Genomic DNA, 12,712 nt, shown 5'->3' with positions numbered 1-12,712 from the left:
CAGGATAGAATATGGATCGGGTGCCACGTTCCGGTACCAGGATAGAACGAGGATCGGAGTGTCACGTTCCGACACTAGGATAGTATATTGAGGAGCGGAGTGTCACGTACCGACACGAGGGGAATAAAGATAATGAATCTTGAAATATGTTAATATATCCAATCTAATGAACTAAATTCCCAAATGAGTATGATGAGGAGGTGTGAGTCCTCATTGATGTGCTTGGTGTTGTAACCAAGGGTTATGGTAACTGTAAATGCTGCATGCTAAGGATATTAGTTGATTTTATGATATTGCTTAATACATACTGTTTTCTATTTTGAGTTGGCCGATGATATCTACTCAGTATCCGTGTTTTGTACCGACCCCTACTTTTATTGTTGTCTTCTTGTTTATTTGTGGAGTGCAGCAAACGTGCCGTCATCTTCGACTCAACAGTAACTCAAGCCAGTCTTACTACATCGGAAATTCAGGGTGAGCTAATGCTTCTAGCTTGGACTGGATCTTCTTCTTCAAGTCTTGATGCCTTGAACATCCGGCATGGACTAGCTTCTTATGTATTTGTAGCTTCTTAGAATACTCTTAGTTTAGTAATTTGATTATAGATGTTCTTGTGATGATGACTTCCAGATTTTGGGAATAATAATAGTTATTGATTTTATTAATGAGTTTAAGTCTTCCGCATTACTTTATGTTGATATTACCTTGAAATGTTAAGATTTAGATTGGTTGGTTCGCTCACATAGGAGGGTAAGTGTGGGTGCCAGTCGCAGCCCGGATTTGGGTCGTGACATTATTAGTTCACCAACCGTTGGACTTTTATTCACCGTCTCATTGCCTATAATTTCCTCGTAGTACTCCACAAATAGTGTTGCAATGACAGTAAGATTAACTTGCTAGTTTCCTACTCTGTCTTTCAGTTGTGTTCAATTGTGTTGTGGCAAGCTTCAACTTCCTATGTTTAATGACAGAATAGAAGTACCTAGTATTATCATCTCCCAGTCTTATCCATGTAGCCTAACTTCTTTGTTGTAAGAATATTTCAGCAATATATGAAGTTATTCTGAATTTCTGATATAGTTGGCTCTCAATTTTTTGATATTCTTTATTGCTTGGATTTATTTGTTGTTGTACCTATTTGACCCTATCATCATTTGCCTCAGTCTCCATATTCTTGAAAGCTTGTAAGTGTAATACTCTCAGGTTCTTCTTGAGAAAATTCAATCTTCTTACAACCTTGTAAATCATACAACCCTCTATGTTCACATTCCAACCTTCTTGTACTATTTCATGGAATTGTGGAGGCACTCCAAAGGTATGACAGAGGGTATCTGCATACCATTTACATTTTTCTTGATATATTTGTCTATTTTCCCTTTAAAAATTAACAATGTTTGATAAAAAGATCAATACTATAAATAAAATATCATAAATTATTAAAATATTTGACAAAAATATAATATATCAAGTCTAACTAAAAATTAAATGATTTGTAATTTCAAGCTCATGTCAATACTACTAAAACAAATGAAACTGAAAATTTAATATAAATTCTAAATTATAAACAAAAAAATTAATTTAATACTCGTATGTGTAATTTCAACATAACATACATAAATATGTTTCAATAAGAAAAGGAAAATGTAAGTTCATAACCTTGCTCAATAATAAATTCTACTTTAATTTAAAAGTTAGAATACTAACAAAATAATGCTAATGAAAAAAAGATAGCTATTACAAAAAAATGCATGGAATCACATGAAGTAAAGACTGAGAATGAGAAGGGACTGGAATATAAAAAATAAACTTTTAGAATAATAAAAATAGATATTAATTAAATAAATAGAACTTTAAGATTAATCAGCTTGTAATTCACAGTCCCTCCTTGAGAACTGAAAAATGTAATTACCCCCTCCCAATTACACCTAATTACTTGCTGATCATGTAATTACATGATCAACAAAATACAATGTAATTACAACCAATTATACCAAATCTAATTATCAGGGTCACTTTTCAAATAGGCCCATAAAGTAGACAGTTTGCCCAAAGATGGTGTTAATCTCTCCACTAGATACTTCATACTATTTAATCCTTAATTATTTAATTCTTATATATATATATATATATATATATATATATATATATATATATATGATGTGACACTATTCAATGACCAAAAATCATATTAACTAATCAAGTAAACCTTAGTGTGTTTCCTGTATGGGTATTTTGAATAATAAAAGTAGAAAGGGAGTTAACATATACATATATGCTACTCAAGAAAACATATAGATGTAATTTAATAGTTATGTGGATCAACATTTTATTAATTATAATAATAGAACATGACAATTTTTAAGATAATTAATTTCAAAATACAGTGTAATTCATATAAAGATTGACTATTAGTATGTAACTTTGTGGTCTTTGTTATAAAATAATATAATGGGGATGACCACTACACCAAGAAGTTACTACATAGCCTCCTTCATTATGAAAATAAATATTACCTCCAACTTTATAACCATTACTCCTGTAACCTTTTACTTCCGTAACCTCCTCCATTATATTCATGTTAATGTCATGTTATGATTAACCTTTTATATGTGTAACACTCCGAAAATCCTTAACCTAGACTAGAGCCTCACTTATCTAATGATTATTAAAATGATGTTCTAGACCTAGACTAACATAATAAAGTTGATTTAGAATTATTAGAGTCTTAATGTCGAAGAAAGACCTTGACGTCCGTAAACTAGTGAAATTGAATTTGTAAACATCCTTATGTTTGGGGAAGGTTTGGTAGTGTCATATGAAGTTTAAATCTTGTAAAAAGACTTTAAATAGGTAAAATAATATTTATAGGATCAAAACATCCAGTCACGACTCTCCAAGGACCATCCCAAGGATCCTTGAGGAGGACTCGAACATTGGCATGTAGGCTGCCAAAAGTAGCCTGCAACCAGCCAATATTTGAAGGTCACTACGCGTCGCGCAACCTACACTTTGTAGAAAAAAAGGGCCTCGCGCTGCGGGCCTTCACGAGGCTCACTGCCTCAAACCGAATTACAGAAAAAAGAATTGTAACTGCCCCGCGACGCGCAACCACTTTCCACATTCGTTTACGTTGTTTTTAAGTCAATTTTACTTCACAAAAAGACCCAATTAAGTGAGGGGTAATTTCTCTAATCCCCAATAGGTCCATTCAAAGTTGATTTCTAAATCACCTAATTCAAAGGATTTTTTCTCTACAAATGGGTTTTCTTCTAAACTTGAAATTGATGATTAAGTATGACGAATTGAGATTACTTATGGATAATTAAGTCTACATTGTTGGCTAATTGATGTTGATTAATGGGTATTTTTTTTATCCAAGACCTTTCCACGATTCCCCAAATCTTGGATCTTGCTTATTAATTGATGGGAATTGATGAATATATTGATTGTTAGATTTGTGTTAATTGTTCTACATCATTCATGAACTGCCTAGCTATGAATTGGACTTGTAGATTATGAAGGTTGTTTGAATTGATCATGTTATTGTTTAATTCACTATATTATGATGATGATAAGTGGCTTATTGGATAATTGTGATGAATTGAGGGTGTGATTCTTGATGAAGGCCATGGAGGCTAATTGGTAAGACATTGTGATCTTGAACTCTTTACTTCAATAATGATGAATTATAATTGATGACGGGGATGTGCAATGTAAGTATTACACGTGATTAGATTTAGGAAGATATAATGCGATGAATATGATGGCATGGTATGAATGTATTGAATTTGAGATCATGGTAAGGTTGTGAGGGTGAAAGGTTAATGATGATCCTCTTGTGTTCCTTATGTGATAATGACTATGATATATAATCTCACTTAATGATGGTTGTTTGGTGAAAGGAAGTTCTCATCCTATCCGTCGTGAGCTAAATGACATGTTATATAAGGGGTAGTTTCCTATGACCTGAATTAATCTATGATTATTAAATAATGACTTAATGGCATGTCAAAAAGGTACTTCAGCTTAGCACTGTGTTAACTTAACAACGAGAGATGTTGACTTCCCATAGATGGGAGATTCACCAAGGGTTCTCATGAGATGGTGACTATAATGCAATTGTGCATAAAGAGAGTCCTACATATGTCGCCTAGTTCTAGAACTATGTTACCCCCATAGAAATACTAGGTAGTGGATCCACCTAGAATGTTATGTTCATGTTTTGAACCTACCTTGGCAAGTTGACCACCTTCTTTTGATGTAGGGTTTCATGACACCGAATTTCATGTTTATATCACATTGTCTATTGTCGGTTAAAGAGATTGTTCCTGAAAGTCAAATGAAAGTATTAAAGTGAACTATAACTAGGGTGACTTAAGGGGTTCTTCTTAGTGTAGATAGGGATATGAGACTCTACCTATGCGTTACACTAGTTGTCCTTGAGGGAAGACCTAGGAGGTTGTTCATATTATCTTATAAAGTAAATGATATGTATATGTTGACTTTATATGTTGATAATCCCATATGATGTTAATTTCACTTATGAACATGTTATTGGTCTATATTGCTATATATGATGATCAGTACTCGTGAGACCACGTTATATGAAGTAAGGCATTACTTATGATCTCTTTCCTTGTTTACTTGATTATGTGGAGTTATGGGACTTCACATGAGCATTGCACTTGTATGCTTGAAATGGGATTGTTTGTAAGGGTCTTATAAGTTATGATTGTATGAACTCTTGTACATGCTTTGTTGCTATGACATTATATTGGATTGGCTTTGGTTATGCGATCTTAATATGCTACTAGTCATGTTAGCATGACCTTATGTTGATAATAAACCATGTTGACTTAACTTTATTGATGACGTTGGTCTTGTGTTGAATATGGACTTGTCTTAATAAATATGTGATTATTGGCGTGTATATGTTCTTAATTGTGCATAAAGGTTTTTGAAAATGACTTAGCATGGTTTTGAACTAAATGTCCTTTTAAATATGATTTCAAATGGTTTATGTGCATATATCCATACTTAGGACAAGTGGTTGTACTAACCCATATTCTTTATGTTTCTATAAATATGTAGGTTCGGTGTGTTGAGATTTTAAGGTTGCTTTTCAAGAAGACTTGGACTTTCCCCAAGTTTTGGTAGGTCCTCTAGTTTGAGGATGATTCCACATACTCCACCTTAGTAGTATTGCTATAGTCAAAAGACATTCATTTTTCTCTTATTGTTGAAGATATTATTGTAAGCCCTATGTGGCAATTATGAATTTGTATAAGAGCTATGCCCGAATATTCTACTTTGTCTTAGATTGTTTAATATGAGACAGTATAATTAGAATAAATTCTTATATGTTGGTTATGTTGTCTAAACGATAAGCCTATGTACGCTTCATATGCAAGGAGTCTAAGTAAACTCCGTATAAATTAAGTGAGAGGTCTAAGTATACATCAATATGTATAAGTTTTAATTTTCTTGCATTTTCAACCTATGAAATATTATGACAAATGCTAAGGGTTTGTCTAAGTCCTCTCCGAGGACGCCGCCGCAAATTACATCTTGGGGGTGCTCCCCAGTCAGGAAAAACTTTGTATCAGAGCATGAGGTTAAAGTAACATTAGGATTGATGTCTCACTAATCCATGTCTAAGTAGATTCTTCTTCATTGGTGTGAAGTGCACCACACTTATGAGTGAGAGGCTATGTGATGCTTAGGAATTCTCAATTATTAGTTATCTCTTAAGTCGTGCCTTTCAGTGGTAACTCTATGTGTCCCTTATTCTTCTAGTTATTTTCTTTTGGATATAGGAGATGACTACGCGAAAGGCAACCACAAGGAGAGTGGAGGACGATTTGGATAATGTAGAACTTTCTCCCTAAGAGAACCAAGCCCTTCCATAAGGCAATCAAGTGCCTCCACAAAACCAAGCTCCGGTAATTCCTCCACCTATGACAGATGGAGATATAAGATCTATATTTGCGAATTTGGATCAAGCTATGACTACCCAAGCTCAAGCAGTAGTCACTCAATCTCAAGCCATGATGTCTCAAGCAAATAAGGAGGTTGGACCTTGTGTTCAACCAAATGCTAGTACCACGGCTTCCTGCTTGAGGGACTTTACGAGGATGAAACCTCTGATGTTTTATGGGTCAAAGGTAAAAAAAAATACCCCCAAGACTTTCTAGATGAAGTCTATAAGATAATATATGCTATGGGAGTGACTGCTAATGAGAAGAACGAGTTAGATTCCTACAAACTCAAGCACATTGCTCAAACATGGTATACCCAATGGAGATATAATAGGGCCTTGAGAGAGGCTCCTATCACTTAGGAGGTGTTTAAAAGGGCTTTCATTGATGGATTCTTTCCCAGGGAGAAAAAAGAGAGTCGAAAGTGGTAGAGTTCTCATTAACCCTCGTCAAGGAGGTATAAGTGTGAAAGTACTACTTGAAGTTTATTAAATTTTCCAAATATGCTCCTTCCTTGGTATCCAATCATAGGGATAAAATGAGTCATTTTGTGATAGGTGTGTCCAATAATCTAGTTTATGAGTGTCACTCGGCGATGCTACATGACAATATAGATATATCTCATTTGATGGTGCATTCTCAACAAGTTGAAGAGACTAGACTGTAGAGGAAGAATAAGGAGTTTAAGAGGGTCAAGTCTTATGAAGGAGGTACTTCCAAGGTTAGGCTTGAGATTCAAGACAAGCCTAGGTTCAAGAAGAGGGTCTACAACCAAGTTTTTTCCAATTTCCCTAAATCTAACAAGGATAGGGTGTCTAACCCTAAGTCCCAAAAGGGAAGAAGTTGAAATTCACCTAGTGAGAAACCTACTTGTGCCAAGTGTGGTATGAAGAATAGAGGTAAATGCATGGTGGGGATGAGAAATTTCTTTGGTTGTAGAAAAAAGAGACATAAGGCTACAGATTGTCCAAATGTGAGGATTTAAGAGAAAGGGAGTGGTCAAGCTCAAGCAAGAAGTCCTGGTTCTGATGCTCCAAAGAGGAACCACTTCTATGTTATCCTATCTAGGGGCGTGCAAGAGGAATCTCCTGATGTGGTTATCGGTAAGGTACAAGTCTTCTCGATTGATGTTTATGCTTTACTTGACCCTAGTGCTGCTTTATCATTTTTAACTCCTCTAATAGCTAAAAATCTTGATGTTCTACCCGGTGTTTTGATTGAACCATTTTCGGTTACCACCCCAGTGGGTGAATTTGTGGCTAGAAGAGTCTTTAGGAGTTGTCCTATATCTTTTCGTAATATATTTACTCAGGTGGATTCGGTGGAACTTGATATGGTTGATTTTGATGTCATTTTGGGAATGGATTGGTTGCATGCTTGTTTTGCTTCCATTGATTGTAGTATAAGAGTGGTTAAGTTTAATTTTCCTAATGAACCCGTCATAGAGTAGAAGAGGGGTAACTCAATTCCTAGAGGTCGTATTATTTCTTGTTTAAAAGCTTGTAAAATGATCTCTGAGGGTTATCTTTACAATATTGTAAGATTAAAGATCTTGAGTCTGGCGACTCCTATAGAGGTGGTCCCCGTAATGAAGGATTTTTTGGAAGTCATTCGCGATGACTTGCCCAGAATTCCTCCTGAGCGGGAAATAGATTTTGGTATTGCCTTGATACAGGATACAAATTCCATTTCTATCCTTCCTTACCGGATGGCTCCGGCGGAGTTGAAAGAGATAAAGCTTGAACTCAAAGACTTATTAGACAAGGATTTTATTCAACCTAGTATTTTGTCATGGGGAGTTGCGGTGTTGTTTTTTAAGAATAAGGATGGGTTCCTTAGGATGTGAATTGATTATCGTCAACTCAATAAGGTCACCATTAAGAACAAGCATCCTCTCCCTCGTATTGACGACTTGTTTGATCAACTCCAAAGGGAAAATATACTCTTATAAGATTGATTTGAGGTCGGGGTATCACCAACTTAGAGTGAGAGGGGAAGATATACCTAAAATGACATTCCGAACTAGGTATGGTCATTATGAGTTCCTAATGATGTCTTATAGACTCACTAATGCCCTGACGGCTTTTATGGACCTTATGAAAAGAATGTTATGTAATTACCTTGATGCATTTGCAATTGTCTTTATTGATGATATATTGGTATATTCGAAGAGTGAGGATAAGCACTTGGACCATTTGAGAGTGGTATAGCAATTCCTTAAGGAACACAAACTATTTGCCAAGTATAGTAACTGTGATTTTTTGTTGAGATCGTTTTCTTAGTCATATTACCTCAAGTGATAGTATAGAGGTCGATCCAAAGAGAACTGAGGCGGTTAAGAATTGGCCTAGACTATTTATTCCAACTGAAATTAGAAGTTTCTTGGGTTTAGCCAGGTATTATAGGAGGTTTGTCGATGGGTTTGCATCTATTGCTTCTTCTTTGACTACCTTGGCCCAAAAGAATTTTAAATTTGAGTATTCGGAGACATGCAAAAGAAGCTTCTAAATTTTGAAAGATAGGCTTACCTACGCTTCGATGTTGACTTTACCAGAGGCTACGAAAGGCTTTGTGATATTTTGACGCTTCCCGATTGGAATTAGGTTGTGTCCTTATGCAACATGGGAAGGTAGTAGCCTATGCCTCTAGACAACGTAAAGTGCATAAGAAGAATTACCCAACTCATGATCTTGAATTAGCGGTCATAGTATTTGCTTTGAAAATATGGAGGCATTACTTGTATGGTGTTCATGTGGATGTGTATACCGACCATAAGAGTCTTCAATATGTGTTCACTCAAAAGGAGTTAACTCCGACAAAGAAGATAGTTGGAATTATTGAAAGACTAGGCCATAAGTGTTCTCCACCACCCCAATAAATCCAATGTGGTTGCGAATGCTCTAAGTTATATGACCATGGGTAGTGTGTCTCATGTGGAAGAAGGTAAGAAAGACCTACTGAAGGATGTCTATAGATTGGCCCACTTGGGTGTTCGGTTGGAAGATTCTCCAAATAGTGGTTTTATGGTTTATAAAAACTCAAGTCATCCTTCGTGGTTGAGGTGAAGTCTAAGTAACATCTTGATCCGCTATTGATGGAGTTGAAGAAATCTAATGAGTCATTCTCCTAAGTAGGGGATGGTGTGGTAAGAGACCAATGTGGATTATGTGTACCAAATGTTGACAATTTGAGGGAACAAATTTTGGAAGAGGCTCATAGTTCCCAACATTTTATTCACCCAGGTGCCACAAAAATGTATTGTGATTTTAGAGAGGTATATTGGTGGGATAATTTGAAAAGGGACATAGCGGAGTTCGTATCCAAGTGTCCAAATTACCAACAAGTTAAAGTCGAGCATCTAAAGCCTAGTGGTCTAATCAAAGAAATGGGAGTTCCTACTTAGAAGTGGAAAGAAATTAATATGGACTTTGTTGTTGGTTTGCCTTGAACCCGGAGGAAAAATGACTCAATTTGGGTTATTGTGGATAGATTGACAAAATTCGCGCACTTTATCCCCTCATGTCTACTTATTCAGCGGAGGATTATGCAAGCATATACATTGATGAGATTGTGATCCTTCATGGGATACCTTTGTCCATCATATCGGATAGAGGTGCTCAATTCACATATCATTTTTGGAGGTCTTTCCAAAAAGGGTTGAGTACTCAACTCAAGCTTAGCATCGCTTTTCATTCTTTAATAAATAGTCAGTGGAGCGTACCATTCAAACCTAGAGGATATGTTAAGGGCATTTGTGATAGATTTCAAAGGAAATTGGGACAATCACCTACCGTTGATTGAGTTCTCATATAATAATGGTTACCATTCGAGTATTTCAATGGATCCATTTGAAGCACCCTATGGTAGAAGATATAGTTCTACAGTTGGGTGGTTTGAGTTTGTTAAGTCTTCCCTTCTTGGTCCCGGGATAATCTATGACGCCTTAGAGAAGGTTTGGGTGATAAGAGATATGTTGAAAACAACCTATAGTCGGCAAAAGTCATATGCCGACAATTGAAGAAAAGATCTTGAGTTTGAAGAAGGAGATAAGGCGCACTTGAAAATTTTACCCATGAAAGGGGTGATGAGATTTGGTAAGAAAGGGAAGTTAAGTCCCCGGTATGTGGGTCCCTAGAAATATCGCAACGGGTTGGAAAAGTTGCATATGAGTTAAGACTACCTAGTGAACTAGCTTCAGTTCATCCGGTATTCCACGTCTCCATGTTAAAGAAGTTTATTGGTGATACCGTATCCATTCTCCCTATTGAAAGGTTATGTGTAGATGAGAAAGTTTTTGATAAAGGGCTTCAGATGGAAATCCTAGATAGCCAAGTCAAGAAGTTGCGAAACAAGGAGGTGGTCACCGTAAAAGTCCTATGGAGAAATCACCTAATTGAGGATCATCATGGTTGGCCGAGGCCGACATGAAGTCTTGTTATCCTTACCTCTTTCCTCAAATTTCTAGCCAAAGTTGAGGATAGGAATCCTCTTTATAAAATGAACTAATTAATAATGTTGAATTTGGCTTAATTGCTAAAATGTGCAAAATTGTAGTAGAGGTTCATGCTAAAATAAGTTTTCTTGTAAATATGCTCTTTTACTTAACTTGAAACTATTTATGATTTTTTGTGTAGTTGCTTTTATGAAATGGTATTGATCATGTTAATGAACTCATGTTGATGTTAAAAAGGTAGTTCCTCTTGTTTTGAAGTTTAGCTCTTATATGTGGTAAATTGTGTTTTCAGTTGCTATGTGTAATGTCATGGTAATGTGTTGAAATGGAGTTGTGAATCACACCTATGAGTTGTGACTCATGATGATTCTATGTTGTTTATGTTGTTGTTGGTTGGGCTTCTAGTCTTGAGTCATCCTCTTCCTACAAAAGATTTTTATTGTACGGAAACTAGTGAAATTGAACTAGTAGACATCCTCATGTTTGGAGAAGGTTTGGGAGTGTCATATGAATTCTAAAAATTGTAAAAGAATACATTAAATAGGTAAAATAATGTTTATAGGGTCAAAACGTCCAGTCACGACTCTCCAAGATCACCCGAAGTGTCCTTGAGGAGGACTCGAACATTGGCAAGCAGGCTCCGAACAACAAATATATGAGGGTCTCCACGCTTTGCGAAGCCTATACTTGGCAGGAAAAAAGTGCCTCACGATGTGGGGACGTCACGAGGCTCACTGTCTCAAATCGAATTTCAGAAAAAGAACCAGAACTACCCCCACAACAGGCAGTCACTTCCCAAATTTATTCACATCTTTTTTATGTCAATTTGACTTCACAAGAAGACCCAATTAAGTGAGGGGTATTTCGGGTAATATAGGGGGTGACTATTGTCACACCCAAAATCTAGACCCCAGATGAGACCGGCATCGTTATCCTCTCAAAGGTCGCAGACAAGACTCTTCTTAGCTTTCATCACAATCATACAGTTAAATTTGCGGAAATTTAAAACTTTTTAAAACTTAATGAAGTATACTTAGACTTCATATAATTACTGCATAAGAGTGATATGCTACGGCTCAAACTAAACAACCATCTATATTAGATTAAACAACTGAAATGAAAGAATCATAATATAATAATAGTTTGCCAAACGGCCTTATTACAAACGCTTGAACAAATATTTGAAATGAAACGCTAGGTACAACTTCCACTATCTATGTCTAATGTACTAAAGCTCTAATAATAAACTTAGTCATCCTCGAACTCAAGAGGACCTACCAAAGTCTGGAGATCGCAAATCCAAACCACTTCAACGAATCTTCAATATTCTCTCGGACCAATGCCTATAAAAATACTAATAGTATATGGGTTAGTACACACTTGTACTAAGTATGGGTGTATTCATATAAACACATAAGGACTATGCATTATCAAGAAAAGATCTTCCTATAGCAACATGTCGTTTCTGGAAAGTGAAGTCACTATAATTTACTAAATCATTATTTGTGATTCATGCTATGACTATGACATGTTTTCATGCATTTAAATAACACAACTCGTTTTCAATATGACCATAAGACCTTGGAATCATAAACAGAATTCAGAACAACTCGAGCAAAAGTTAATATATTTGCTCCCTTAGGCTGAGAGCTCCCCTCTCCATTCTTAATTTATTTTCAGTCTTTTTCTTCTTCTTGTTATGTAGTTCAATGATCTACTTTGATCCTATGTTTTACTTACAAGTGCAATGATTCATTGTAGTCCCATACCTACAATGAATTAAGTAAGTAATCCAAAAGACTAAGGAAATGATTTGATTAACCTTACCACATGTTATTCTTCCCATTTTTGTTAAATTGGGCATCAATTTGTAAGCCAATCATTATTGGCTAATCCCATTATTTGTTCATTTGCATAATATAAATATGTTGGGGCGTATATTCACACTCCAAATGATTGAGTCATTATGTTTTGCTCTCTTTATTTGCATATATTGATTAATTATGCCAATTATTTGATCATTTGCATAATATAAAGATTATTGGCTATGCCCATTACTTGTTAAAAGCTTCATTCTTATCAAACACTGATGATTGATATTCTTAAGCTCTTTCTTTCTTAGTTCACTTTGAACTTATATTTCTTCTTATTTCTTTCTTACTTTCTTAAATAAATCTATAGCATTAATATCATGTGAGCTAACATGAAATCTAGTGTCTACCCCACACCGAAAAGGGGTGGTTCACCGATCAAAGTGAACCTAGATCATGTGAGTTAACAT

The 12,712-nt window shown here is 35.6% G+C and overlaps 1 protein-coding gene across 1 annotated transcript; it reads left to right on the top strand.

Moving 5' to 3' along the window:
- Positions 1 to 5,957: 5,957 nt before the first annotated feature.
- Positions 5,958 to 7,824, top strand: LOC138337931 (uncharacterized). The gene is made up of 4 exons (XM_069288375.1): positions 5,958 to 6,164; positions 6,967 to 7,209; positions 7,291 to 7,389; positions 7,498 to 7,824. Exons 1-4 carry the CDS (start codon positions 5,958 to 5,960, stop codon positions 7,822 to 7,824), a joined length of 876 nt encoding a protein of 291 aa, XP_069144476.1.
- The last annotated feature ends 4,888 nt before the right edge of the window (positions 7,825 to 12,712 follow it).

This window comes from Solanum lycopersicum, chromosome 8, assembly GCF_036512215.1.
Source record: "Solanum lycopersicum chromosome 8, SLM_r2.1".
NCBI classification, from domain to species: Eukaryota; Viridiplantae; Streptophyta; class Magnoliopsida; order Solanales; family Solanaceae; genus Solanum; species Solanum lycopersicum.
Note: the sequence above shows the minus strand (reverse complement) of the source record. Positions and strands in the feature narration are given on the sequence as shown.

Excerpts from the sequence above, each read along its gene's own strand:
- LOC138337931 (XM_069288375.1), top strand. The coding sequence starts at position 5,958 with ATGACAGATGGAGATATAAGATCTATATTTGCGAATTTGGATCAAGCT. Across the intron at positions 6,165-6,966 it reads TGATGTTTTATGGGTCAAAG|AAAGGGAGTGGTCAAGCTCA; the intron begins GTAAAAAAAAAT and ends AGGATTTAAGAG. Across the intron at positions 7,210-7,290 it reads TTTTGATTGAACCATTTTCG|GTGGATTCGGTGGAACTTGA; the intron begins GTTACCACCCCA and ends ATATTTACTCAG.